Source organism: Coprinopsis cinerea (genome assembly GCF_000182895.1).
Source record: "Coprinopsis cinerea okayama7#130 chromosome 1 map unlocalized cont3.1, whole genome shotgun sequence".
Lineage (NCBI taxonomy): Eukaryota > Fungi > Basidiomycota > Agaricomycetes > Agaricales > Psathyrellaceae > Coprinopsis > Coprinopsis cinerea.
In genome coordinates, this window is record NW_003307544.1 from 3,428,181 (window position 1) to 3,454,482 (window position 26,302).

Consider the following 26,302-nt stretch of genomic DNA (forward strand, 5'->3'; position numbering starts at 1 on the left):
GGTACGAGCGCCCTCTGACAACCGGAGGACAGGACTATCTACCCAGAAAGACATGGAATAACGAGTGCTCGAATACTATCTGCACTGAGGGAGACACGACCTGAACAATTACCACCACAAAAGAAATGAAAGGCCGTAGAAGCGGGGTAAACGGTAAGCAAGAAACCAAAACGTCGTTGACCAAAACAAGACCCGAGACCACGACTCCCGACGCAAGAAGAGTTATCAACCGTTGCACGCTGATGATGAGGGCAAAAAAAGCATGTCGTCATTATATACTGTACGAGTGGTTGAATGGATGGGATGGGAGGAAGATCGGGCAAGAAGAAATAAATGTGAACTAAACAAAAAAATAACGAGTGCATCATGGTCAAAAGTCTCTCAAGTCTCAGGTAGGCGGGGGGTAATCGGAGGGGGGTAAGGTAGTAAAGGGGATAGGTAAGGGTATGCTCGCGTGTAGAAGCTAAAGAAAAAACGTCAAACGTAACGTACTTGAGAAAGATACTGCCAACAGTCAAAAAAGGGAAGAAAAGAAAGTGAAGTAAAGATAAATGAGAAAGAAATAACCACAGGAGATCGTACTAGAGAGAGGAAAGAGGAAAACTAGGTCCATGCGAGTGTAATGCTTGACTTAAGATAATAGATACTTGCGTTCCGTAAGAGAGAAAAAGACGTGTGGAATGATTTAATTACCACCAAAATTAGTCTGAGGAGGTGCAGCACCCGGGGGAAGCGTGAAAGCAGTCGAGTTGCGAGAGTACCGGTTCGTTTGTGGTGCTTGCGAGGTCGGCCGTCGACCAGCTGGTCTCGAAACACGTCGGACACCATCAGGACCCGGGACAGGACCGTTATCCGTCAACCCAACACCCCGGCGAGACATTGACATGCGTGGATCGTCTTCAGTGTTTGCGTAGGGTTGGAATTCTTCGTTGCTCGTGGGGGAGGTCGTGTGAGATCGGAATGGGTTGTTGGGATCTGGAGGACTAGATCGTTGAGAGCGGCTGTGCGCGGTTGTCGTGGACGTGGATTCTAGGCTGTCGCTATAATGATCGGGCACCATTGGCGTTGAAATGAGTCTCTGGTTGGAATTGGAGGCAGCATCCGAATAATAGTGGTCCTCGCTCGAACGAGACATGCCCACCGAGGGAGTCGAGGACATGAGCTGGCGGTTGGCAGAAAGGGGTGCAGGGAGCATCAAGAGGGTATTGCTGTCATGTCGTGCTCGCGTTGGAACAGACGAGTAGTTGCTCGAATCAGCCGTGCTGGTACCGTCCATTGGCGGAGGCATCGGGACTTCAGCGTTGGACGTAAGAGAGTACCTGTAGTTCCTACGGTTGATATGAGCATGTAACTAGAGAGAGCATCGAACAAAGACTTACTGTTTCTCGCCGTAATTTGAATCCCTCGACTGCATGGCCTTCCTCCACAACCTCTCCCTCTCGAACTCGGCCCATTTCTTCATGACAATATGGGTAGAGTCAAACTCTCCGAGTTTATCACCATGATCATCACCAGTATCTCCCTGGACTTTACGCGTCTGACCCCAAGAGAAGTCGTCCATATGCCAGAAGGAGTAAGCAGGCAAGACACCGTTCCAAATCGGCAGCGAAACAAAGTAGACCATCATCCATCCAAGGTATGCAATCTTGCGAGAGGTGACCACGATCAGCAGACCGGGCAAACCAAGAACGATGGCAAGAAGGATAAGCGGAATGGTGTTCTGTGATCCGCTCTTGACGATCGAGTCGACGATGAGGTAAATGGTAAACGAGATAGCGGCGGGAAGTACGAGGGTACCTGCCAACTCCATTCCAACAACGAACTGCATCGAGAAGCAGAAAGTACCGCAAAGATCACGGACCAACACCAACTCGGCAAGATTGTGGACAGTGGAGTTGATCCATCGACGGCGTTGGGAGAGAAGCACGCGGAAGGTGTCCGGGACGATGGTCTTGCAGACGGCTTGAGGGCAGAACATGTTCTTGCGCTTGGGGAACGTCTTCAGCATCAGCGTGGTGAGGTATCGATCTTCTCCGAGAAGCAGCAAGTTCTTCTTGTGAAGGGTATCAACCACGTTCTCCGAGTAGTGCTCCACGATGTCGGGATTGGCGAGAATGGGAACCCAATAGCCCTTGTCTCCCTTGGGCGCCTTGATCCGGTACATACTGAAACAACCGGGCAAACAGGTTACACCACCGAACATAGACTCGAAAGCCTTGGTCATATGATGCGAAATGTAGTATTCGAACACTGCAAATGGGTGTCAACAAAAAGGAGAAAAACGATTTTTATAAACGTACCTTGCATCATAGTCACGAAAGTCTCTGCCTTGTTCGCAATCTTTGTCTCTCCACAAAGACCCATAATCTCCTCGTCACACACCATACAACTAACCATACGCGTCAACGAATCCGGGAAGACCTTCGTATCAGCGTCCACACACAGCACCAGTTCATACCGATCCGGGCTGACACCAGTGACCCTCCATATCGAATTGAAGAACTCGTATTCGAAAGTCGTCATCCGTTCATCGAACATGACCTTCTGCAAGAAAGCCATCAAGACGATTTGACTGTCTCGTTTGCCACGGTTACCTGGCTTGGCCTCATTGGCTTCCAACGGGTTTCCAGTCTTGGCAACGAGAACGACGGGGACGCGCTGCTGTTTGCTGGGCTCGACGGTTCGGGGATCGTAGTCGTAGAATCCTGCGTAAACCTTGGCCATGTTGTGTCGCTTGTGGCCGTCGGCGATAGCAACATACGAATGCGCTTCGACTTCCTCCGGCGGGATAACAAACTCCTTCATCATGCTCAGCACGATCTCCGGTGTCAGCATGTCGTTGCCATCACCCTTGACCATACCGTCCGCAATGACGAGAATGAGCTTGTGACTGTTGGGGTAGTCCGTGGTTGCTAGCGAATCGAGTGTGGTGCGAAGACCTTCGACGGATTCGGAATAGGCTGTTACGAGGCAGATGGTGTGTGCAAGAGGGAAGTTGAAGGGTTCGTAGTCGGGTGGTGGTTGAGGAACGACATTGTGGAGGGGGAATGGGCAGGTATTGTCTGTGAATCCGCCGCGGGAGTCGACAAGTGACATGGTGCTCCTTGAATTTCGACTGGGGGAATCTGGAGGTGTTCCTTTGCCGCCCTTTGCAGAGTAGACAGTCGTCCTTCTGGAGTCCAACTTGCCGTAAGCAGTCATGGGTCTAGCCTTGAAGGCACTGTCCGATGGCGTGAAACGCGAGATGTTGGGGAGGAAGGTCTTGCGGCTCGATTTCACTTTCTCTGCGTCGGGTCTCCATCCTCCAGCTGGTGCCGAGTGAATGTTGTCCGACCATTTTTCGATAGCGTTTGACCGGGCCATTCGCTCTTCGTAAGTTTCGCGAGGGAAGTTTCCTAATCTCCACGAGAAGAACCACTGGAAGAGGACGGCCATGACGAAACGGATGGCGACGACACCAATAATGAAGACAAGGGAGAGGTAAAGCACAACCTGGGAGGCGACGCATCCAATACTGTTGGTGTCGATGAAACCAATCGTGACGAGGTCTGTCAGACACTGTGCAACAGCCTTCTGCTTTGTCCGGATGAAGTACATGGTGAGGTCCTTGCCCTGGTATGTGCTGTTCCCCACTTTCAGATCGTCAAAGACGTCAGGATAGTTGACTTGAGCACGGCTCAACCAATTCAGAAGGTTGAGATCAAGGACGTTCCTAGGGAAATGCATCAGAACCCGGGCGAAAGAATGAAAGAAGGCACGTACGATTCGTAAACGGCGAGATTCCGGCGAGTGTTCTTCACATCCTCCCAGGTATAGTACACCTGACCCAACCTCTTCATGCCCGACAACATGTTTTTCGTCTGTGGTGATACATGGCAGTTGGTTGGATTCTCGTAGCCGGTCAAGTTCGCTCCTCCAGAACCAGTTTGAGGATGGATGTTGCATGGGAAATACCAATCCAGGAAGTTGCCCTGTCCAGTGATACTCGAACTCGGTGCTTTCGTCACTATGGAGTAGCACTTGTCGTTGACTTTTTGAAAGAGGAAAGATGCGTCGTTTCCGCCGAGATTCCAGTCGCCTTCAAGAAGAGGGTTGGATGAACCATTGAACACTGTCGGTGTGGGTGGATGCCGGAAGTTGCTAAAGTCGTAGGTGTAACCGTGAATGACAACCGAGCCATTGCTGATGTGATCGTCACCGATAGCACCTCCATGGAACCTAGTCGGAGGGGTGCCACACACACTCTTGGTGAATCCGAAAGTGAGGAAACCGACACCTGCCATAAGGAGCAGGATCAAGCTAACTAGGCCCATCTTCTCCCTCCATGCTCGCTGTGCTTCAGGTGTGCGAATACCTGGTTCCGTGCATCATGCATAAATAGCTAATCACCCAACTCGATTTAAAGACTCACCGCAAACACTGAGCAAAAAGTTGGGCATCCAGAATGTAACAATCAGGCAATAAGTCATCCATGGACCTCCTGGACCCGGTCCCTTCCAGCATCCACGTTTTGGTTTTGGGGCGTCAGGAGGAGGAGCGGCTGCAGCGGCCTTTTTCCGCCGTAGTGTTTGTGCCCGTCTGAAGATATTCAGGCCCGACTCGTTGACGTCGCCTTCCTCTCTGGCAAGTAACGACCTCCCTCGACGTAGCGTGTCGCGCTGTGAATGCTGCTGAGTCTGGTGGTGATGCGGATAGTTGCCCGTTCCTGTTGACAGCGCATTATTCGGGTGTCGTTCAAAGGCATGATTAGGAGAAACTTACTCGAAGGCTGCACGCCGAAGCTGGCGTTCCCCTCCTGCTCTAATTGAGCGACATGATTTCGGTAGTGGAACTGCCGGTGATGAGGATCGATTTTCTCCCTGTCAGGCCGCACCAAGCTCTTCTTCCTGTACATCTTGGATGGATCCTGGTAATCGCCCCCTTCCAAATCGTCGTTGCGGTACGCTGACGGCATGCTCCTCTGGCCTCGTGCCTGGTCTACCGGTGCATGTCTGTCACCAAGCTCCACATTCTGGAAGGATACGTTCGCGTGCGGTAGTTGGTGCTGCCGACTTGCGTACTGTTGTTGCTGATCGAACGGTGTTGCTGGCGAATTGGTAGGCTGGGCAGATTGGCGAGCTGCTGGGTTTGGTCGCGCTGCGCGAGGTGGCCGCTGGTCACCCCTCTGAGACGGATTCATGGGTGTTGCTCTCTGTTGAGAGACTTTGAGCTAGTGTACAAGAGTTACAAAAGAGATGATGGCGGACTGGGTGAAAGGGGCGTGGGTGGACGCCAAAGGGCGTTCTAGTTGGAGGAAAAGAGGCGTCGCCGCTGTTGGAGACGACGGGGGCGGCTCGGAGGGACGACGCTCGTTGCAGGCGACGACGACGGCAAAAGGTGCCTGGACGCTGCTGGAAGTGTTGGGTTGGAGAGGCCAAGCGGCTGAGATTCAACTTGTTTGCCACTTGTGCCAAGCACAAATTCCGATTTGGCCTGTTTCCGGTCAAATTTTATTCCCGCCGTTGGTCGTTTGGTCCTACAGTCGGACCCGTCTTAAGTCATAAGGGGAAAAGTCATAACCTCCCAAAAATCATAGGTTTTGGGATCCACCGACTCGGTACGCGGGGAAAATGGTAAAAAAAGTCATAACCTGTAGAAATTCATAAGTCATAGCAATTTTGGCAGGAAAAAGTCATAATTTTACCATAATTTACCCTCTTTTCGGACATTTTCTTCCGATATTCGATCCTGAATAAGGGTAAATCTCGTTGATGGGACAGGGAATTCGGCCTCTCGTTCACTTTTCCCTCCATCTCGACAGTCCATCTGACTCCATCACTCAGTTTCTAACTTGGGAACCGCCCCCTAACACCTCTACTTCAACTCGGTCAGGTAGAGAACATCCTCAGACATCCACACGATGCTAATAAATGCTCGCAGATGGACTTCTCGTCAACTAACTGCAATTTGAGCAGAGAGGGGACGGATATTAGCATGCCAAGAGACAGAAGCACAGCCACGGAAGAACACGAAAAGTCATAACCTCCCAAAAATCATAGCTCTAGCCCTCCACCGAAGGGTATGATTTATGACGGGTCCGACTGTATCCAGTCCTTGCTCCTCGCTTCGACCAAATTTGAATCCATTTCTTCGTGGCATGATGCACGAGCGACGACCTCGATGTTCTCTGGCGGTCCTGAACAGCGCCGGCGTCGCTGTGGACCCTGGACGGTCTTAGGAATCCCGCCGCCAGCCCGCTCAGCGCTGCTTGGCGCAATAAACAAACTGTACAGCCTCAAACAGGGGTTCTGGAAGCGCGTCTGCACGAAGAGAATCCAACTGACAAGGGAGATCGTCCGTGACAGCGACTTCTATCCCCGCACTGGCACATTCCTCGTGGTTCATGGCCAGGACGATCTTGCTCGGACCTCAGTGCAATAAACGAACGGATCTCTGGAGAGGCAACTCTCCTGCCTGCTTGCACCCTTGTCATCATGCCTCGATACCTTCTGCCAGCCTCTGATGAAAGGAATGGAAACTCTGGGTAATATACTCCGCCATGGAGGTACGCCACAGCTCCCTATCGCAGCCATGCCATTCGATGCTGTGCCAATTCGTTTTTGTGACATATTGCCTAGGAGTTGTGAATTCCAATTGATCTTCAATCCCTTGAAAATGTTTTATCTTCCTCAAGGAACGTTCGCTGGTGTTCAATCAAAATTCGAGATGCCGACATATACCCGAAACACCTTTTCCAATCCCACTCGCTGGCCACGAAAAAATGCACTGCATATTGACTTCTAAGAACAGACCATCTATCGCATCTTCGACAGCCCCGCGAACACTACCACCAAGGTCCGACCAGCTCGAAAATGCTAAGCAGCTCCAACTTCGCCTGCTTCCAAAACATCAGCCTTCCTTGATTCCACCACCATGCCGTAAACTCACCTTTCCAGGCTCACTTCCTCCCAAAAGTATCACTCCAAAATCTGGTCCGAACCCGATGCCTCATGGGTTCCCCTCCACCCATCTATGATGTTGTTGACCACCCCTCGTCGGCAGCAGTCCCCATACAGTGCGTCATCACCGTCATCTATTTCTCGAAACCCTCATTAGAAGGTCCATTTCGTACATATGTATTTCCCAAGCAATTCCTCAGCGCCGTATGTACATGAAGGGCCAATCACGCCGGAATCAAAGTACACTCTCGCAGCAACTGACGTATTGTTTTCATCTCAGGTTCATGACACTGATGTCAAACTGTCAATTTCGGGCGCCGAGGCGCTACATTCACTCTGCGCTCGAAGTTCGACCAAATACTCCGCACTTCCTGGGGAATTCAAGGGCTACTGTTATCCATGTAGGGTCACAACCAAGATGGCATCACCGAGTGACCCAACGCCCATGTGTTCCCCGTGTCTAGAGCAACTGATGCAATCCACTAGGTTACCTACACACTTATGACCCCATGTAGCGAGAAAGTCAGCACTGGGTAGAGTGAAATCAGCACCACGTCCTAGACGCACCAAATCAAGCTGTCCGGGGCCTCCAAACATGCGCGATGTCACAGGACCCTCTGGCGCGCTTCCCCAACCCGCGGTGAGAGGAGCCAGCGACATTCGCCACGGGACCTACATACGGTGGCACCACGCCGCGTGCTCGAACTATGTTGGGGTGCCAGGCAAGTACCAGGCTCGTCATTGTAAGTAGGGAAAACTGCCGCTTTGTTTTCCTTCTTTTCGTCCCAGACGCAATCGACTTTTTAAAGCAAGTAAGTAATAAAACCAATTCCATAACGCCCTTATCGCTGTTGACAGGATGCAGCCACGAGTTTTTGTCTGCCCTGAAAGTGGAGTACAGCGCGCATTGCGCAAGGAATAGAAAAAGGAAACAAGCGCCCTTCCGAAAGCGCTCACGCAGGGTTCCAGGGTGTATAATTATAAGTTGCCCGAGTTGGCCGGTTCAGGTGTCGTTCAACGAAGGGTCCGTCGGGAATAACGGACTTGCCCTGAACCGGTCGATGAATTCAACTGGCAGGAGACAGGGCATCCAAAAGTTCAAATGAGCGCGTTCGAATAACAGAGAGAGGAAAAGAGAGAAAAGATAGCATTCGTATCCGTAATGTAGTCTTCTATCCTATTTACACATCACCACCAACCACACAAAAGAAGGAAACAATAGCTAAGCAAGTCTATGTACTACTAAAACACAGACTGAAAGGTATAAGAAGGAAAGAAGAGGTCGTCCAGCTCGACTGGACCAAGTTAAAGGTGACCAAGGCATGTAAGGCAACCAAGATGTGGAAGAAAAACCGAGGTACGGAAAGGCATCCCAAGGTATAGAAAGAAAAACCAAGGCACGCAAAAGAAAAGTAAGCAAGGAAAGAGGAAAGAAGGCAACGTGAAAACGTAAGTAAAAAAGTTCGTTCATTCATTCAATTCGTTAGTTCGATAGCTGTAGCTGGTATAGTAATAGGTACGTGATCACATCAAATGTCATGTCCTAGGAATAGTCCTTAGGGTGGTGGCAGGTGGGTCGGAATTGAAAAGAAAGCAAGTGCAAGAGACGAGAGAGGAAAGGGGATAGCAAGGGGGTTAGAGGAGAGATAGAAAAACGAGATATCGCAAAACCACATAAAAAGAACACTGTTACAAGAAAGCTTCAGCTTGGAGATTCCAAATCCTGGCATACTCTCCATCCTGTTTCAACAGACTCTCGTGGGTACCAGCTTCGATGATAACTCCATGATTGATATACCTTTGACAATATCAGTAACCCTGTAGAACAAGTAAAGTAGAAAGGAGAGGGGAACATACAAAATCAAATCAGCATTCCTCGTCAACTTGCCGAATCTATGCGACGAGAAAATCATAGTCTTGTTGCCTCTCAATTCGCGTAACCGTTCAAAAAGGTCTGTAACAACACCAATCAGTAACCCCCAACCTCCAACCGAACATTGAATGAAGAAAAAACACGCACCATGCTCAGCAGTAGGATCCAAACTAGCCGAAGGCTCATCAAACAGCAACAACCCAACAGTCGTCTCATTCGCCAACAAACTCCTCATAAACGTCCTCGACAACGCAACCCTCTGCATCTGACCTCCACTCAACGCATTCTTCCCCTCCGATAACCCCCGCCCAGCGCGCTTGCCGCCAAACTTGCGCAGCTTGCTGTGACTCACGGCGCGGCCAAAGAGCTTGGACATACCAATCGGGAGGTTGCTGTAGATGTCGTGCACGGGTCGTTCAAGGTACGAGTTGTACCCGTCGGGGAGCTTTTCGATGAATTCGGAGGCGCCGCCGAGGCGCGCGGCTTCTTTGATGCGGTCGATGTCGGAGGCGTGGATGGGGTCGCCGTAGCCGATGTTTTCGCCGAGCTTTGAGGAATTTGTTAGACATTGTGGGACTGTCAGAGGGGAAAAGAGCACGTACTGTCAATGGGAAGAGAGTATAATCCTGGAACAAGACGGAGGTGGCGCGTCGGAGGTCTTCGAGCTTGATGGTTCGGATATCGAGACCGTTGAGGAGGATTTGGCCTTCGGTAGGATCGTAAAGACGCGACGCAAGTTTCAAGAGCGTGCTCTTTCCAGAGCCGTTGTCACCAACAAGGACCTAAACCGACAAAAAACGCGTCAGTACACCTTCAAACGAAGATACGAATGAACTACATACGCAAAGCTGACCAGCCTCGATCTTGAACGAAACGTTCTCCAAAACGGGTACATCAAGACCGGGATACCTGAAGGACACGTTCCTGAATTCAAGCTCCACACCCTGCGCGATCCTAGCCTGGTCCTCAGGGAACGGAATCTGCCCATCCTTCAACCTATTCGGAACGAGCGCGCTATCATACAACTTGCGCACACTCTGGAGCTTCTCGGCAATCGTCGTGGTTTGCTCAACCAAATCGATAAGCGACGCGCTGAAGGATTGAACGGTGGAGCTGACGAGTTGGTGGGAGGTGAGGGAGATAGGGATGGACGCGGGGTACTGGGCAGCGCGGAGGCAGAAGACGACGCGGGGGAGTTCGCTGAGGGGTGCTTGGATAAAGTTGATGAGAACTTGGACTTGGCGGGTGCGTTGGAAGTATTCATCCCAGAAGTCTGTGACCTTGTCGCCGAGCTTTTCCATACGCTTCTTAAATTCTGGTTGGGACTGTGAGGAATGGCTAGGGTAGCGTAGAGGGAAAGCAACTTACGATACCACAGGTAATCCCTCATGCCTCCGGCAACGAGCTCCTTCCTGTAGAGAGTCGAACTGACAACGCGCTTCAAGCCCTCGCTGGTGATGTAATCCTTGTTCTCGGTGGTGGCAGCCCAGACTGTTCAGAGCCATTAGACAAAAAGGTTCAACATGTGGGCCTCTGAATCACGTACTTCCACGTCTCTCCAACATGCCGCGGTATTTGCCATACCACTCGATGACGAGCTGGGCGCAAGCAAGCATGAGCATCAAATTTCCATCCTGCTGGTCCTCCAAAACCTTGGTGAGGACGTAAACCTCGCTGACGAGCCGGATACCCGCGCTACCGATCTTGAGGAAAGTCGCGACGACGTCCCAAGCGATACTCGAACGTGTCGAATGCGAAACCGATTGCTGCAGTTGTTGTTGAATGAGATCGTCTTCAAACGTAGGCAAATCCAAGCGAGCCATAGCCCAAAAGGTTCGCAGAGAATAGTAGCGCTTGATTCGTAGGTTGAGCGGGATTGCCACGCGACTCTGGACATACTGGAAGAGACGTGTTGCAATAGTCGTAATGCAGCGGCCGATAGCTATCCGAATGAGAAAGTATTTGTCGACTTGTCGTTTCTCTACAGCCAGCTCGACCTAGGGAAAAAAAAATTAGAGTTTTGAACGCGTCGAAAAAAGGCAGACATGGCCACTCACCACTTGGAGAAGCTGACCCGAGTACCAGACGGTCAAGGCAGGGAGGAGAGAGAGACCGAGTTCGAGAGCGAGGTAGAGGGAGAGATAGAACATGCATCCTTTAATGTTTGCAATGTCCTTGAGCATGCGCCAGACGTAGGGCAGCGAGTCTGTGGTCTCCCATAGGGTTTCGAGGTTTGAAACCAGGGGAATGTACATCTTTTTGGTGGCGACATCTTCATAGAGATCCCAGACGCCGACTTTGGAGTGTTCTACACTGGACGAGTCCTCGGGATTGAATGATTTTCGAGACATGAATGCTCATCAAGGTCGTGAAGCGTCGTAAAGTTCAACTTGGAACGCCCAGCACGACACCGTGTTCGTTTCCGTAAAAGGAGATAATCCCAGTTTGGCCCGGTTTTGATGTCATGCCGTTTTGGGACTACGTGTTCAACAGACGCTGGACCTTTTTTCCTCGTCGTATCGACTGGTGGATACCGTGGAGCTTGTTTTTTCAATGCTCCGAGTTACAGAAAATTTATAGACTGGAAAAAGAGAGTCTCCGTGCTGCCTGGCACATTCGAGAATTGCTAAGGCTTGGTCCGAATCGGCTTGGACTCCGGGGACTTGGCCGAAGCAAGGAGCTTCCTGGTCCAACGCGCTCCTCCTGCGTCGTTGCCCTCTGCAACTCCCAAAACCCACCCTAATTTCTTGCGAATGGTCGATGAAACACCTAAACCCGCTGTAAGTCTCGGTGTTATCTCCAGACTCGAGATCCCAGGGGACTCATCTCGGATAACGGGGCCTATGACGACGTTGCTGGACTCATTAGCACACGACGGAACCGGAAGAGACTCATCCTCAGTCGAGTCGAAAGACGGTGGTGAGAAGGAGGAAGAAACCAGTTGGAACTGGGATGTGGGCTTGCGATGTCGATGGGTGCACGAAGCAGTTTGCTCGGGAAGCTGATTTGAAGAGACACAGAAAAACGACTAGAGCTCATTCCATTGCAAGCTTGTAGGTTGTATTTGACTTTGAGAACATTGTAGAGCTCATGGACTCTTCAGTGCATGTCCTCATTGTAATGCTACCTTCACACGGGTATGCACTCCCCTTCTCGTGTGCTCGAAGGTGGACTGATGATCTCGCAGGCAGACGCCCAAAGACGACACCAAAAGTCGAGGTACGTTCCCTTCGGATCTCTATCCCAACATACAGTTCACTGAATTCTCTATAGGCATAGCGACGATCTACCAGCTGAACCGCCTAGCAGTAAAGATCCACCCGCAAAGCCCTCCCCAAAGGCCAAACCACCAGCGATGAGCTGCCCCCCTGAACCTCGCCCTGTAGGCACAGGCAACAACAACTACTACCGTGCTCACACGGCAGAAATAACTCCCAGTACGCTCCATCCTCTCCTTCCCCTCTCATCGAGTCCACTAACCCTCGCTTCAGACCCCGAAGTCACTGAAAGAGCCTTATCCGTCGCCCCAGGCCAATCCTCCTCCTCCAATCCCCATTACACCCCCTCCCCACACTACCGCCAACCCACGACGGAACCTAAACCAGAGACCCGCAAATCCCGGAGGACTCGGTCGTCTGCGAAAGCCTCTGCCCTTGGTTCGGGATCGGGCGCGACCTCCATTTCCACCACCGCCAGAAGGAATGCAGCGAAATCTAAACGGGGCTCGTCCGTACCTGTACCTTCGCTACCACCCCTCAGCGCGACATCTACCACTGTCACTGCTGTATCGGCCTCGGCGTCAACGTCTGGATCTACATCTCTATCGGAGAGTTCACCAAGACCTTCTCCGAGTCCTATCTCCCCTCTCCGGGTCCACCACCCCCAGGAGAACAACTTCAACGGCATACTACACGCATCGAGCTCCAGCTCAAACCAGAACTCGAGCTCGAACTCGAATCTACCCATCATCATCGATCCGAGCGTCACACTACCCATAAACCCGGATCTAGGCTCCATAGAGGAGGAAATCGACCTCCTCGCTCATACCAATATGAATAATGGATCTCTAATAGGCTCCTCAATGCCATTGTCAATGGAGTATTCCTCCAAATACTCACCTTTCCACCATCAACAACGAGGCCACCATCTTCCACCAGGGATGGACGTCATGCTGGTAGACGTGGACTCGATATCAGACGGTCATGATCCAGAGGACGATATGGCGGATCTCAACTCGGACTCCGTCACCCAATGGGGTGAGGTGAAAGGCAAGGAAGGGTTGAACGGGGATGTAAATGGGGCTCGGGACAGGGATAGGAGCGTGATGCCTGGCGGGCCCGGAGATGGCTTGCTACGCGACTATTCGGGCTCCCTGCAACCCGATACCACTATCGACCAACTCTTTGGCCATGATGGAGAATCAATGCTCCATTCAGGTGAGTACATCGTTTATCGCCCGTCGTCCAGCACGTAGGACCATTGCTAATTACAACACGTTAGACTTCCTCTTGGAGAACCCCATATACGATCCGGGGCCAACATAGAGCCTCAACTCCCCACGAATCAAGAAACGAATTGTCAACATTTCATGAAACCGACCATCAATATATCCTATGCTGTCCTAATTCCCTCGCTGCTTTCCACCGCTTTGCTTTCGCTTTCGAATTTATCTTGCACGTAACATATGACATCGCATATCCTATCGCACTATCTCGGGGACGGTGTCCGAGGCTACCTGGATCTATCGGGAGGGCTAGCTTCGGCATCATTACCTTCACAAGCAACATCTCGTCCCAAATGAACAAGACAAGAAACTAGTCGTAACTTCCAAGCCACATCTAATCCCTTCCAACAGCATTATTCACCACCACCCTTTCATCTTTCATATGCATATCTCATTCTCAATTTCACAACATACGTAACATGTACCATCATCGACATCACAACGCATTCTGTACCTCACCCACCCAAACCACAATCACAACATGTAAATCCTCCATTCACCTAAATCAATCTATAACAACAACACCTACTCCTCTAAAGAAAAAAGCAAGAAAAAAGATTCAATTCCAGCCGCATACAAATAACAAGCGCAACATCACAAGGGACACTAAAGGGGGTGAACACAGTAGTAAAGAGTCACTTCCGTCGCAGCCCAAAGTACTTATGATACCATTGGGGAAAAAAAAACTTGTTGAAAGCGGGGCCACGACGCCGATGGTCACCATTATCTGCACGCACCAGCACAACCACGATCGCCTCACACCACGGGAGAGGTTGGTGAGGAAGATGGGTGCACTGGGGGGTTTTCACTGGCTATTCCCCTGTTGAAAGGGGGTAATGGAATCTTTTGCGGTCTTCTCCTTTGAGGGTTTTACAAGATTTGGACCTTGGGCCACTTGTATTGAGGGCCGACCTAGGAGAAGCGTGCCAATCAATATTCCATCCTCCAAAGAATGAGAGACCGGCTCACCTGTTGGACACACATAGAACCCATCTTATGTCCAGCCTCGACAGCCTCATCGAGGGTCTTGCCAGCCACAAGCGCACCAATGAACCCACCCGCAAACGCATCACCAGCACCATTCGTATCCACAATCTCCTCATCGCTCAACTTGGTCACAGGGTACCACTTGGGCTCATCAGGCTTATCAGAGGTGACGACCACAGTCGACTCGGCGCCCTGGGTGAACACGACGATACGGGGGCGCGAGGCGTTGGTCTTGGGTAGGGCGGCGATGGTTTTGGCGACGGCGGCGAGGTCTTTGGGGTTGGATAGGCCGTTGGCGCTGCCCCAGGTCTCGGCCTCGGCTTCGTTACCGATGAGGATGTCGGTGTGGGGGAGGATTTGTTGCAGTTGGGCACCGAAGAATTGAGGGATGAAGGGCGCGGAGAGGTTGAGGATGAAGGTCTATTGTTGGGTCGTTATCCACATGTGGACACCGAGATGGAGAAATCATTCCTTCTTTTAGCGGGTATGGCTGGGATAGGGAGTGGTTGATTACATACCTTGCCTGCGTTGGCGGCCTTGCTGCTCAGCTCGAGTGCAGAAGCGGTTCCATGGGTGAGGAAGTATCCCTCAACGTAGAAGAACTTGGCGGCATCGATCAAAGGAGCGACAGCAGGCGACGAGAGATGGCTCTGGTCGAACTTTTCAGCAGCTCGCAAATCAGTGACGAGCGATCTATTCGACATCGCTTCGTTAGTCCCTCCATTGGCTGGAATGAAAGAAATGAAAAACATACCGGTGGTGTCCGGTGATAACGACAGCGCAAGCGCCAGTCTTCTCGCCAGCCTTGACTTGGTAGACCTCGTCCAAGCCTTCGCGCTTGTTGGCGATTTTGAGCTGCTCAGCGAGATCGTCGTCACCGACGCAGCCGGTGTAGACGACGGATCCGGGAGGGAGGACGTACTATAAATCATACGCACTACCATCAGCATCAAGAACACTTTTCAGATATGTTATACTGGACGTACGGCAGCACCACGAGCAGCGTTCTGGGCAGCACCTCCAGCAACGTAGGTGATATCAGGGTTTTGCTTCACATCATCGTAGCTATCCGCCAACTGTGGTCAGAATTCCACGAACATCATCCTCGTATATCCAGAATACACACATGGAAGCATGCTTAGCCTCAGCAAGGATAGCATCGTTGGCCTTCAACTCGTACTTTTCCAACAAAGCCTCGCCGTTCCTGACTTGCATGTCGAGCAAGGGGTTGCCCATGCAGAAGAGCTGGTACGATGGGGTGGCCATTTTTTTCTCGGATTCTACGATTGAGGAGGTGGGGATTTTTAGATATGCAGGAGGAATGGACACTTGAGTAGGACAACCCTTGTGAAGCGTTTTTAGGTGGAGGATATAATCGGATTTGAGGTTATCTATGACACCACTTGTCATCGATCGATTCAAACTGTAATCTTATCTTATCTCATCTGCCGGGCGCTAGTTGAGGGCTTGGCGCTAATGCCCACCGCATTGCATGCTCGGGAGACAGAGCAACCGCGAATTCAGAATTGCGCGTATGCAAAGGAGAAATGCAGGGAAGCAGGTAATGTACAGAGGATGCTATAGTCTATAAATACACCCCGGGAGCTGTTCAGTGAATGTGCTTCTCAGCCTCTTTGAACATCTCGGGCGTCGGGAACTGCGATTTCTCGAACCGGTCCTTCAATTCGTCGATCGGCGTTTGCAGGAAGGAAGCCACAGAGACGATGGGGTCATTAGGAGTCGCGAATTCAGGGTCAGGTCTATCATAAGAGCCAAACAACGTCAGATTCCCAATACGTTAGTAGACGATTGGAAGTACTTAGACTACTCACAAAGCAGGCGCAAACTTCCTTGTCTGGACGAACTTTTCGGCAGCACGCCTACTCGCGTCCGGACCGAGAGCATCTTCAAGCATGGGAATGTCATTGGACGCCTCCCTATCCATCTGCTTCTCGATCGTGCTCATGATACTGTTGAACTCCCGCTCGTACCGGTCTGTACCGGGTTTCATGCCGTCCAGATTATACAGATGCTTTTTCAGTTCCTGCCCAAATTGGTTCGGAGTTCCTCGGCATGGAAGGGGTCGATGGTACCCACAATAGAGTCCTTTCTGTCCATGTCAGCGAATTTCTTCCCTTGACCTCCCAGGAACTCTTCGAGGAGGGGGTACAAGACTATTTCTTCTCCAACGTTGTACCGGGCGATAGCCCAGGTCAGCTGGTTACCCCAACGTGCCTGCTTATCGTCGTTCCCGACATGCCTACGGAACTCGTCTGCGTATACCAGGATCTAAGGAGGATGGTCTATCCCATTAACGTCCGAGTCTAAACCGACGCAGTAGGAAGACTTACGTCGTCCTGGTCCGACATAATGGCTTCAGCCAAAGAATAGTCCGTCGCAGTCGCGAACTTCCTTCTAGCTGCGTTGACTAAGGAGGGTAAGGAGGTAACGTTGGGTCTGGTGTGGATATCTCGCTTGATGGTTGCAAAGACCCCAGGTTTGGGTGCAGTTCGAACCGCAGTGCGAAAGGCGGGCAGGCTGGCTCGAGGGATGATAATCATGAACGACATGGTGATCGTTGTGCTTGTTGTGAGGACTGAGTGGAATGGGTTGAGAAATAGAAACGACGGCGAGCTTATGACCAGGTTTAAGTCATGTTTCGCCAACTCCACCTGTCGCAGAAGGAAAGCAGCTCCCTGTGCCCCTGTCCCAGTCTAATAATGGGAGGTCCCCTAAACCAAAACCAGTTCATTCCAATGATCATTCGACCATTCACTTGAGATTCACGAACTACAACGGGAACCTCATCGACAAATTCGTAAGAACCCGCATAGGCCCTTCACGATACGTATCCTGCGTAATCTCAATATCGCCAAAATCCGTCGAAGGGAAGGTGTACAGGGCAGGCGAGTCAGCGGTGTATTGAGGCCAATTTGGGCGGTCGTTGTCATCGTCATCATCGCCGTTGAAACTGTCATCGAGGTTGGGGTCGTAGTTGTTCGCGAATTGGATGACGTAGTCGTTCAGGAGGTCTAAATAAAGGTCGGAGGCGTGGAACTGGCACTCGCGAGTTAGGATTTAGAGACAGGGTAAAGGCGAGGGGGACGTACAGAGCCCAGGATGGGGAGGTACTTCAACCTTCTCGACACTGCAGGGAAAATACCGTCAATTCACATCCCGGCGGAACCACCGTGACAGCACTCACGATACGACCAAATGGGCTGCTTCCCAGCTTGCTCTTGCAAGAAATACCTCCTCGGGGCTTGGAAGACCGCGTCTCCCTGAAACGCTGCCATCCTCTTATACTGTGGTGTAATCGCACTAACGAAGGAAGTGTTGAATGGCGACCCGTCTGCTGGGTCTGAGGGGTAGGCGCCCCAGAGTGGCTCCAAATCCTCATCTGAGGCGCCTGGAAGCCAGAGGTCGCTCACGTATGAGCGGAACTCCTCGTCGGTACTGCGTTAATGGATGTTATCATAGGGCATATGACCATTGGAGGGAAATGAACTCAACGTTATGTTCTTAGTCGACTGAGCGAACACTGTTCCTTCGTCATCGACGTCTCCTGAGACCATGGGGATGTGGAGGACTTTGTCCTGTTGGACGAGGTGCTGAGGATGGGCCGTCAGGAACGTGCCATCTGCTCGAGGCGACCAGGCGAGTGCCAATGACTGTCGCCCCGCTGTTGTCAACACAACTAGACCTCATGTGCGAGAGAAAGCTAACCTGATACGCGAAGAGCCCGGGAGATTGGTTGATGGCGTCCGTCAGGTTGGCGAGAGGAGCTGAGCGGAGGCAGGACAGTGTATCGTCCTGTCCGTAGCATCCCGTCCTATTGACCAAGTCGTTGTAATAAATCTGATTCACAAAGTCGAATCAGTCCACAGTGACCATACAGATTGTCGGTGACGTACTTGACCACCCGTTATGTTGCCAACAGGGATGGGAGACCCGGATTGCATGAAAGCAGCGTGGAACAAGTCTTCGTCTCGTCCATCGTAGGCGACCATCTGGAGACTTGCGGAAATGGCGCCAGCAGATTGGCCCCAGAGCGTCACATGAGAGCTGTTGCCTCCGAATGCCCCGATGTACCGCTTGACCCAGCGTAATGCCTCGCGTTCTGAGGGCAATTGAGCTCAGAGTTTCACGGGGAATATAAAGTAAATAATAGACTTACGGTCATGCAATCCAATGTTCCCAACCCCCTCGTTTTGAACTTCTTGACTTGCGATGAAGCCGAATGCATTCATGCTGGGATTCAGCACTGTCAGCCAAGGCTCCTCGCAGATGGGACGAAGAGAGTGTACCGGTAGTTCATTGATACAAGAACGATGGGTTTACCAATCGCAACTGATCGTTGAACGAGGGTGGTAGTGAGGTCGTCATATCTGCATTGTCGATGTGAGCTATTAGAACGTAGGGCACCGAGGCGAAATGACTGACCCAATGGTGGACCCTCCTTCGAATCCACCTCCATAGATCCACTAGTATATGGAACACGTTTAACCACTTTATGAAGCGATATCCGGATATCCAGAAACGTACAACGAGGACTGGATGCGAGCTATTGGTGTCTGCATTGGGCCTGATTACATTCACAGTCAGGCCTGAAACAAATCATCAGAGCGGTCTCCAGCATCCGGCGGAGGTATGCAGCCTTACAGTCTTCAGATTGAGGTGTCGTGGGGTCGTCATCCCCGATGATGTCGCCGGCAATGGAAGCGACCACGCTGACAAGACTCGTGGATGAGGAAGAGTTTTGGTTGATACATGTATAGCCGTAACTGGAGGCGTCGAAGCTCTGGTTGTAAGACGAGATGTTCACAGGCAGTCTAAAGCGGAGGTCCCCGATCCTACAGTGACCGTAACGCTTGAGTTCTCACAGCTTTCGTAAAGGGACTCGAGAACGTACGGCACTTGTGCGTACGGGATACCCAGAAACTTGTCGACAGTGTCATTTCGTACTCCTGTAACATTGATTTGGTCAAGTGTGACGGTTGGAGCCTGGGCCACGGCAAGAGCCAGGAAAGACAAAGAGGTTAGAGAAAACGAGAGTAGGCGCATAGAGATCGAGGTTAGTTCCAAGGCTGAGCTGGACGACGCTGTGGATGGTATGATAGAGCGTCGGGGCGAATGGGGTAAGTATACTCCACAGAAGCAGCCATGTCAGCGCAGCACCAGATGGCTCCTATCCAGAGTCTGAGACCAGAGAAACAGTCAAAGAGAACAGGCAGAATGAAAGTTAGATACGAAGTTCCATGAGTTCAAGTTGCGGAACGCGACCGTCGGAAGTTCGGCTAAGGTCGAAACTTCGGCGTGGTACAGTTGACCTTCCATTTCAATCCGTGACACATTTCGGGCACCAGAGGCCTCATAATGGGCTATTTCAGCAAAAGTGGATAGAAAGGAGAAAGAAACGCGTTTCCGTCGAAGGAGGAGTCGCCGGCATTGATGCCGAAGTGATGTGACTTTCTATATTTGGTGTAAACTGTATAGTTCCCAGCCACCGAAACCGGCGCGAAAGTTTGGAGTCGAGAAAGACGTCGACGACCTCCAAGACCGCCTGCTCACCATGTCCCAAGATCTCCAGTGGCTCCTCCTCCGCGTACGTCGACGTCCACAACGATCCCCATGACCAAAACTAACGTGCCATGTCGTAGAAAAGCAACTCCTTCGTCGTCAAGGGAGTTCCTGGTGGACCTACCTTCTCCAGGGAGCCGGTTAGTCTCGCTCGTGTCCCAGTCGGTCCTTGCGAGCAGGGTTCATGATTAAAATGGTCAACAGGGTAACCTCCGAAACCTCCACTCCTTCAAATACTCTGGTCTCGCTAACGCCAAGGTCGGTTTTATTTGATTCAAAAATTCTGGGATCTAGGGCAGAGTTTGACTTGGGAATGAATTTGTAGACCATCGACGTTTCGGACTCTGGATCGGGCATCGTGATCTCCACCCGCAAGACCAAGGCTTCCCCTCACGCCGTTTCCAAGGCATACGCAAAGACCAACATCCGCCAACGATCAGGAGGCCGTCGCGCACTCGGTGTTGCTGCATCAGTTGTGAAGAAGGGCTACCGACCTGACCTCCGTGCTGTGAGTGTCATTCAGGACACTCTGTTGTGTTTCTTTTGCTCTTTTCTTCGCCAAACCCGTTATTTTTGGAAAAACGCACTCTCGTTAGAACCCACTGGATCCACCTCACGGTGAATGAAGGCTGGGCGTGGACATGTTTGCAAGATGAAGCCAACTCCGTTGCAGGCCGATCAAACCTCTGCGGAGTGTCACCTGTCGCTATCGACCCCCGTTACCTCCATAGCGGAAGGTCGACTCTATGGTGCCGACATTTTTTAAAACCATTCGACTCGTTTCTCCTGGCTTTACTTGCAATTCGAAATGAGCGGTTACTGACCACGATCTCTGATAATAGGCCGCCCTCGCCCGTGTCTCTGCTCTCCTTGCCGCCCAAAAAGAACCCAAGCCCTCACCACCCAAGAAGGTTCGAGGCAAGAAGGCCAAGGCAGCTGAGAACTAACTAAATACTTTCCTCCTTCCGCTATGCACACGACTATGATCATGCTTATGGCTATGAGCAATGATATGTATTTTTGCCACGCATCTTCGAAGAGCTCTAGTTTGAGGCAAACGTGCCCTCGGTGTGTCCATCGATCAAGATTGTCATCATGGATTGTCCAGTCCCACAAAGGCTGCGAGCTACTAATAATACAGATTGGTTACGTTGCGATTGTCGATACCACATGCTTCATCACGACCTAGAGACCGAGTCCCTTGCCGGCGGGTTGACTGATACGTTGGCCAGTGAAGGACTTGAAGTTGTTCATAACATCACGAGTAGGTCGAGTGGACTCGGCCTTTGAGTGTGCATACTCTTTCACCTTCTTATCGTTGTGATCGCGTTTCTTCTTGGGCGCATCGTCCTCATCGGATTCCTCTCGCGCGCCTTCCTCGCCCTCTCCTTTGTTCACAGTGGGTGTCTTGTCTGCGGTGTCCCTGTCGTGATTGCAAGGTTAGACTTGGGTGATAAGGTTCGGGAAAGGGATCGGACATACTCTTTGGGCAGAGCTTTGGGCCTGGCAGCTGCGGAGTGTCTGCGACCTCCGACCTTTACTGCGAACGCGCGATGAGAATATCAGCATCTAGCCCCTGTGGCTATCTGCACGCGAGGGTGAACTCACCAGCGGGAATGTGTTGCGCAAGTGGGTTCTCAACCATGGTGGACTAGGTGGAGGTACTAGAATAAGACACAGATGGGACTAGGGGATGGGGGGCTGGATAGTGAAGACGGTGGGGGTGAATGGATGCTCTGAGAGAACTACCGGAGTCTCAAAGCAGGTGTCCTTCTTAAATAGCCAGTCGAAGACCGGTCACGCTCAGGTGATGGGTTGACCCTGTTGGATCAATAGATAGGGGGTGGCATGTGATGTTTGTCTAAGGAGTCAAGGAGCGCGTAATATTAGCTGAAAGAGGCATATGATGTTCGGTGCCGTTGACGACGCTTTGTACAACTCGGAGTTCTTCGTGCCTTTGAAAGGCTTGGTGAGCTGTTGTTCTCTGCGAGTGCGCCATCGAGTGGAGACGGTGGTGAAACCCGAGCGGCTAGACGCTGTCAATACCTAGACGGTGTCAATAGGTGTACATCCTAGCTTGTGGAAATGACAAGGACTTAGAGGCCGAGCTGTTCTGACAGTGTGAGGGGCGAGGGTGGCACTAGATCCTTCCACATCACACAAATAAACCTACAGAACAAGAAGTTCGTGTAACTTCATAAAGTATAATGTCACGTCCTACACAGCACATTGCACAAGAGACGTACCCACAGTTGTGACCATCGAACGTCAAGAAGCAATGAAGATCCACAAACGAGGTGAAAGAAAGGGGTGGGGTAAGCGGGCAAAACAAAGGAGTATTCGAATTGGAACGTCCAGAACCCGAAGCAACGACACCGTCCTACACGCTCACCTGTTCCTGAGCGTCATTAAACTCAAGACCAAAGTTCTAGCTTCGGGTGCTTCGCAGCCCTGAGACTCGTTTGGAAGAATAGGTCTTTCAGCCTTGGGGAAGCCAACTACGCCTACACAGTCCTGTTTTCCACTTGTTCGCGAAGACCATTGAATTCAGGCCACTCCAACTTTCCATGGTTCGAAGCCCTCACAGCGTTGAGGAACGGGGTTCCCAACGACAGTCCAACATTCGTCCTACCCTGGGTCTTCACCGCCATAGAGAAAGGGTATGTAGACCATTAACCAGGGATATCGCAAGCTGAGGTATCAGTATAGGGTATCAGTACAAGGATAACGTGGTACAGGTGGAAAGCATGTGAGGAGAAAGCAAAATCTGAATAAATAAATCGAGAAACTTGAGAGAAAAATATCCCGCCAGGTATCCTCCTACGCCGAATCCACTCCACCAATCCTCTGTTTGGCACTATTGTATTCAAACAATTCCAACTTGGCATGCTTCGTCGCCTGTACCGTCTGAACGCAAGGTGCCTCAATCGGCAAACCGTCACTCGTATACTGCGGCTTCACCTTTACCCTCAACTGCCTCAACTCCTCGAAATTCCGAAGATAGAACCTCATCGCGTGCGCAACCTGGCGCGAAGCCATCTTCTCTGTATCCGTATTCAAAACGACGAGAATCTGGTGGACGCAGCGGGTGTCGGAAGCAAGGTTCGTAAAGTCGTTGTTCACCGAGGTGGGCGCGAGGAGTTTGTTTGAGATTTCGAGGGTTATGCCTGGGAACTTGTTCGAAAGGGACGATAGGACTCTGCGTACGACGGGGAAGTCGTGGTCACCCGCCTCTCCGGGTTGGCGATTCCAAACCACTGTCAGGTTCTTGAGGCTAGGGATACTGTGGGTGAATACCGCTCCAGTTTCGATGAGCCAGGTGGCGGGCGCGCGGAGGGTGGTGAGCTTTTGAAACCTGGGGAGGGGAGTAGGTTGACGGGTTCCAGGGGTCGATGATTGCGTCCACGGTTCGAAGGAAAGCGATTCGAGGTTGGAAAAGGCGCCAACGAACGAGTGGAAGGTGTCCAGAGTGAATGTTCCGGCGTCACGGAATTCCAGATGCGGAAGGTTGGGAGCTGCTTCTGAGAACAGAGCTTCGACGATGGGCCATGCAAACTTGTTGAATTTGAAGTTGGAGAAAGTGATTCTCTCGATTGGAGAGGTGCTGAGGACCTCATACGTCCACTGGAGTATGGGTGGAAGGAGAAGAGTGGTGCAGGAGACGGCGAGGTGCTTGAGGGCGGTTGCTGCTCGTGCAGCGCTCGAAAGCTCTACGAGATGGTTCTGCGTCCCAGGGGCACGGCGTTGGAACTTCCATTTATTTCCCGATAAAACTGAGTTTCTACCCTTCGCGACTAAGGGTCGTTTGACGGCTCTTCCCAAGGCGGCTATGGCGCTGGTCACCATGCGATCCGACGATAGCTTGAAGCCGTAACTGCTGCACATATAGCGGAGGCCTTTTACGGACAGGGAAATGCACTTTCTCTCGACGATAGCGTTGAGCAGGTTCCCAATACCGTTTGTCCATAAGCGGAGGGTTTCGTCCGATGTGGTGCCTGTATACTTTGCACAGAGGCAATCCTCTGGGTCGAATACGAGCGCGACCGTGGATACCGTCTTCAATTGCCTGATGAATTGTTCCAGGTTGTCAAGGTGTCGAATTTGCTCTAGCATGGACGGCGTGTAGGGAAACGAGCATGATAAGGCATCGACGTTTGTGATGGAGGGTGTGAGACGAAGGGCCTGTAGGACGTGGCTGTGGCGGGGAGGGTCTTCAGACAGATAGGATTTCGACTGCGAATATTGTGGTATCACGATGTTGCATTCTTTCTCTGGGGTCTTAATGCCTGCTCGGTCCAGGTACACGGGAAGGCAGACCTGCTTCATTCGGCGACAGGTGAAGGCTAGTTGGAAGACGTCGTCCGCAGGTAGATCTGGATGGGAGAGAATTTTGTGCAGCAGCTCATTGGGGAGCACTAGCAGCGCAGAGTCGAATGAGAAGAGCTCTACGAGCTCAATGTTGTCTGCATCCTGTTCATAGGCCATCTGGGGTCGTTCTTCGCAGACACCAGCTGGAGCGAGTCGCTTCACAGATGCTGCACTTTCCAAGGTTGAGCCTGTACTCCTGGTCAGTATGCAGGGATGTGCAGCGAGATGAGACTCACTGAGGGTTGAGGTGAGCCTGTGACAAGGTGGCGCGTACCAAAGCTAAGTATATAGTCGAATCCCGTGGCTGAGAGCTGTGGAAAAGGACCGAGCTGAGATGATTGGATTCCGAGCGAACTACGCCCCTTGATTGAGGTCTTTGATACGTCGAGCACAGGGAGTGCCTTGAGTCATTCTCGTCTTCAAGTCATTTTTCGGTTAACGTCGCCCACGGCTCCCAACCATTCGAGATATGGGTAGAAACCAAGTTCAAACTGCAGCGTTCAGCGCCAACCCGGTTGAGGTGGGAATCGATCACTATGTAATAGGGGTGTACACAGCCACCGATCACACAGCCATCTTCATATAGCCGCCGATTGAGTGGACCCAAAACGGATTCCATTGTGGTCTGCCAGTCAGACGTTACGTCGACCTCCACGACGCCCAGCCCCAAAATCTCCTGCATGACCTTTTGATTTCTTGTTTACGACCTTAACTACAGCTTTATGGGGCGTTGGACGCAATATGATGAGGTGAGTGAGCTGGGGGCTGGCCTGAAACCTGACTTTTGGCCGCCCGGGTTGTCATCGGGCAAAGAGGCTGACCCAGGTATCGTTTAGGATGACTACCGTCTGCCTGAGGGCATGAAACGAATTGGTTACGATTCAGACACTGGAAGGTACTTCTTCCGTGACGCCGACGGCTCGATTTGGGCGAGCCCCGAAGGCTCAGAGTATGGGGAGCTCAGCAAAGGTGGGTAACTGCTCCTTACCTGTGGAGGGCTGGTACTAATCTCGGTATCCCAGTCTCTGGACCCCCTTCGTCTTTCGTCGCAGACAACGATGAAGACAACGATGATGTCGAAGCTACCCCCAGAACTCGCCCTGGGGGATACCAGCTTCTGAGTGGTGACCCCGTACGTTGCTCGACCATTACTTCTGCCACCTTGTTCTAAATTTGGAAACCCTATAGACACAACCCATGGCCTACTCAAGGCTTTCAAACTCGAATTCATATCGCTCCTTATTTCCCTTCTTCCTAATCATAGCAGTGATACTGCTTCTCGTCTGGCGGGTGGTTCTCGCACCCAACATCCTCACCGGCAACAAGCGCTGCCCCGAAGACACCTCCCTCTACTACATCCAACCAGGAGACTCCTGTTGGGACGTCGCAAAGACTCACGGTATCGACTTTGAGAAGTTCAAAGCTCTGAACCCAAAGGTCAATTGCGACCCGCTTATGCCAGGGACCTCGGTGTGCCTCCCTCCACTGAAATCCTCGTTCTCTTCGTTCGCGAGGGGAGGAAAGTTTTAATGCACGATCCTTCGCTTTATCTCCATATTTATGACTGATACCATGTTCGCATTTGATATCTTCATCGACGTCCGTTTATCATTTTCTGTATCGCTTTGTCGACTGGTTCTTCATTCAACACAGACTATCCTTTCCTTTCTGCGCGTCTGCCTTATTTGTTAGCAATGTGCTGCGCGTACGGTGTTCGTGCCGCTATACAGGGTGTGCTTCGATTTCATTCGCTTCTGATACTCACGTTGACCTCGCCAGGCTCCATGATTTACTGCTCCACGCCGAACAGTGGACATGACCACGATCACCGTACTCTCCACACGGTCATTTCTGACGGTGTCTCCTAACGACCCATTGTGGTGCCACAGTTGGGCCTCGCCACGGAGGACGCTGGATACGCAGATGAATTGACTGCTGGTCAATGCGAACTAGTCCTCGGACTTGCCGCCGTTGTGCGTGCTTTGCTCCTCCGCAAGGTGTTTCCATCTTGCCGACCTCGAGCAACGGGCGCTACGGATCATATATAGGGAC

General features: G+C 51.5%; 12 protein-coding genes across 12 annotated transcripts; 4 read left to right on the top strand and 8 right to left on the bottom strand.

Moving 5' to 3' along the window:
• Positions 1-251: 251 nt before the first annotated feature.
• On the bottom strand, positions 252-5,179 carry CC1G_00631 (chitin synthase; the record flags this gene model as incomplete). The annotated part of the gene is made up of 6 exons (XM_001829400.2): positions 252-1,328; positions 1,380-2,250; positions 2,301-3,712; positions 3,763-4,354; positions 4,412-4,705; positions 4,762-5,179. 6 exons carry the CDS (start codon positions 5,177-5,179, stop codon positions 686-688), a joined length of 4,230 nt encoding a protein of 1,409 aa, XP_001829452.2. The 3' UTR covers positions 252-685.
• A 2,354-nt stretch (positions 5,180-7,533) lies between these two features.
• Positions 7,534-8,321, top strand: CC1G_13753 (hypothetical protein; the record flags this gene model as incomplete). The annotated part of the gene is made up of 3 exons (XM_002912175.1): positions 7,534-7,681; positions 7,924-7,962; positions 8,200-8,321. The coding sequence occupies 3 exons, from the start codon at positions 7,534-7,536 to the stop codon at positions 8,319-8,321; spliced, it is 309 nt and encodes a 102-aa protein (XP_002912221.1).
• A 306-nt stretch (positions 8,322-8,627) lies between these two features.
• Positions 8,628-11,186, bottom strand: CC1G_00632 (HlyB/MsbA family ABC transporter; the record flags this gene model as incomplete). The annotated part of the gene is made up of 8 exons (XM_001829401.2): positions 10,869-11,186; positions 10,358-10,808; positions 10,180-10,302; positions 9,654-10,126; positions 9,414-9,593; positions 8,959-9,358; positions 8,796-8,892; positions 8,628-8,736 (listed from the first exon to the last, which is right to left on the bottom strand). Exons 1-8 carry the CDS (start codon positions 11,160-11,162, stop codon positions 8,628-8,630), a joined length of 2,127 nt encoding a protein of 708 aa, XP_001829453.1. The 5' UTR covers positions 11,163-11,186.
• Positions 11,187-11,763: 577 nt separating this feature from the next.
• On the top strand, positions 11,764-13,355 carry CC1G_00633 (hypothetical protein; the record flags this gene model as incomplete). Its single annotated transcript, XM_001829402.2, has 6 exons — positions 11,764-11,864; positions 11,915-11,948; positions 11,999-12,030; positions 12,085-12,248; positions 12,303-13,247; positions 13,312-13,355. 6 exons carry the CDS (start codon positions 11,764-11,766, stop codon positions 13,353-13,355), a joined length of 1,320 nt encoding a protein of 439 aa, XP_001829454.2.
• Positions 13,356-14,185: 830 nt separating this feature from the next.
• On the bottom strand, positions 14,186-15,625 carry CC1G_00634 (adenosine kinase; the record flags this gene model as incomplete). Its single annotated transcript, XM_001829403.2, has 6 exons — positions 15,429-15,625; positions 15,289-15,367; positions 15,057-15,223; positions 14,821-14,995; positions 14,285-14,722; positions 14,186-14,227 (listed from the first exon to the last, which is right to left on the bottom strand). Exons 1-6 carry the CDS (start codon positions 15,566-15,568, stop codon positions 14,186-14,188), a joined length of 1,041 nt encoding a protein of 346 aa, XP_001829455.1. The 5' UTR covers positions 15,569-15,625.
• Positions 15,626-15,911: 286 nt separating this feature from the next.
• On the bottom strand, positions 15,912-16,313 carry CC1G_13754 (hemerythrin HHE cation binding domain-containing protein; the record flags this gene model as incomplete). The annotated part of the gene is made up of 2 exons (XM_002912176.1): positions 15,912-16,062; positions 16,135-16,313. The coding sequence occupies 2 exons, from the start codon at positions 16,311-16,313 to the stop codon at positions 15,912-15,914; spliced, it is 330 nt and encodes a 109-aa protein (XP_002912222.1).
• A 26-nt stretch (positions 16,314-16,339) lies between these two features.
• CC1G_13755 (hypothetical protein) lies at positions 16,340-16,872 on the bottom strand (the record flags this gene model as incomplete). Its single annotated transcript, XM_002912177.1, has 2 exons — positions 16,340-16,591; positions 16,654-16,872. 2 exons carry the CDS (start codon positions 16,870-16,872, stop codon positions 16,340-16,342), a joined length of 471 nt encoding a protein of 156 aa, XP_002912223.1.
• Positions 16,873-17,092: 220 nt separating this feature from the next.
• CC1G_00636 (carotenoid ester lipase) lies at positions 17,093-19,366 on the bottom strand (the record flags this gene model as incomplete). Its single annotated transcript, XM_001829405.2, has 12 exons — positions 17,093-17,359; positions 17,413-17,450; positions 17,508-17,758; positions 17,816-17,973; positions 18,029-18,160; positions 18,217-18,422; positions 18,480-18,553; positions 18,610-18,690; positions 18,746-18,786; positions 18,848-18,909; positions 18,965-19,155; positions 19,215-19,366. The coding sequence occupies 12 exons, from the start codon at positions 19,364-19,366 to the stop codon at positions 17,093-17,095; spliced, it is 1,653 nt and encodes a 550-aa protein (XP_001829457.2).
• A 504-nt stretch (positions 19,367-19,870) lies between these two features.
• Positions 19,871-20,912, top strand: CC1G_00637 (hypothetical protein). Its single transcript, XM_001829406.2, has 5 exons — positions 19,871-19,907; positions 19,963-20,022; positions 20,087-20,140; positions 20,208-20,390; positions 20,725-20,912. The coding sequence occupies exons 1-5, from the start codon at positions 19,875-19,877 to the stop codon at positions 20,827-20,829; spliced, it is 435 nt and encodes a 144-aa protein (XP_001829458.1). The 5' UTR covers positions 19,871-19,874; the 3' UTR covers positions 20,830-20,912.
• Positions 20,913-20,961: 49 nt separating this feature from the next.
• On the bottom strand, positions 20,962-21,614 carry CC1G_00638 (hypothetical protein). The gene is made up of 3 exons (XM_001829407.2): positions 21,491-21,614; positions 21,365-21,422; positions 20,962-21,305 (listed from the first exon to the last, which is right to left on the bottom strand). Exons 1-3 carry the CDS (start codon positions 21,525-21,527, stop codon positions 21,068-21,070), a joined length of 333 nt encoding a protein of 110 aa, XP_001829459.1. The 5' UTR covers positions 21,528-21,614; the 3' UTR covers positions 20,962-21,067.
• A 1,088-nt stretch (positions 21,615-22,702) lies between these two features.
• On the bottom strand, positions 22,703-24,367 carry CC1G_00640 (hypothetical protein; the record flags this gene model as incomplete). The annotated part of the gene is made up of 1 exon (XM_001829409.2): positions 22,703-24,367. One exon carries the CDS (start codon positions 24,365-24,367, stop codon positions 22,703-22,705), a length of 1,665 nt encoding a protein of 554 aa, XP_001829461.2.
• A 605-nt stretch (positions 24,368-24,972) lies between these two features.
• CC1G_00641 (hypothetical protein) lies at positions 24,973-25,780 on the top strand (the record flags this gene model as incomplete). The annotated part of the gene is made up of 4 exons (XM_001829410.1): positions 24,973-24,999; positions 25,087-25,219; positions 25,273-25,382; positions 25,439-25,780. The coding sequence occupies 4 exons, from the start codon at positions 24,973-24,975 to the stop codon at positions 25,778-25,780; spliced, it is 612 nt and encodes a 203-aa protein (XP_001829462.1).
• Positions 25,781-26,302: the final 522 nt, after the last annotated feature.

What these genes read in the sequence shown, in the direction of transcription:
- CC1G_00638 (XM_001829407.2), bottom strand. Translation starts at nt 21,527, where the DNA reads ATGGTTGAGAACCCACTTGCGCAACACATTCCCGCTG. An exon ending in TGCGCAACACATTCCCGCTG is followed by an intron (nt 21,423 to 21,490) that starts GTGAGTTCACCC and finishes GCGCGTTCGCAG; the next exon opens with TAAAGGTCGGAGGTCGCAGA. An exon ending in CCCAAAGCTCTGCCCAAAGA is followed by an intron (nt 21,306 to 21,364) that starts GTATGTCCGATC and finishes CAATCACGACAG; the next exon opens with GGACACCGCAGACAAGACAC.
- CC1G_00637 (XM_001829406.2), top strand. Translation starts at nt 19,875, where the DNA reads ATGTCCCAAGATCTCCAGTGGCTCCTCCTCCGC. An exon ending in TCCAGTGGCTCCTCCTCCGC is followed by an intron (nt 19,908 to 19,962) that starts GTACGTCGACGT and finishes GCCATGTCGTAG; the next exon opens with AAAAGCAACTCCTTCGTCGT. An exon ending in CTGGTCTCGCTAACGCCAAG is followed by an intron (nt 20,141 to 20,207) that starts GTCGGTTTTATT and finishes ATGAATTTGTAG; the next exon opens with ACCATCGACGTTTCGGACTC.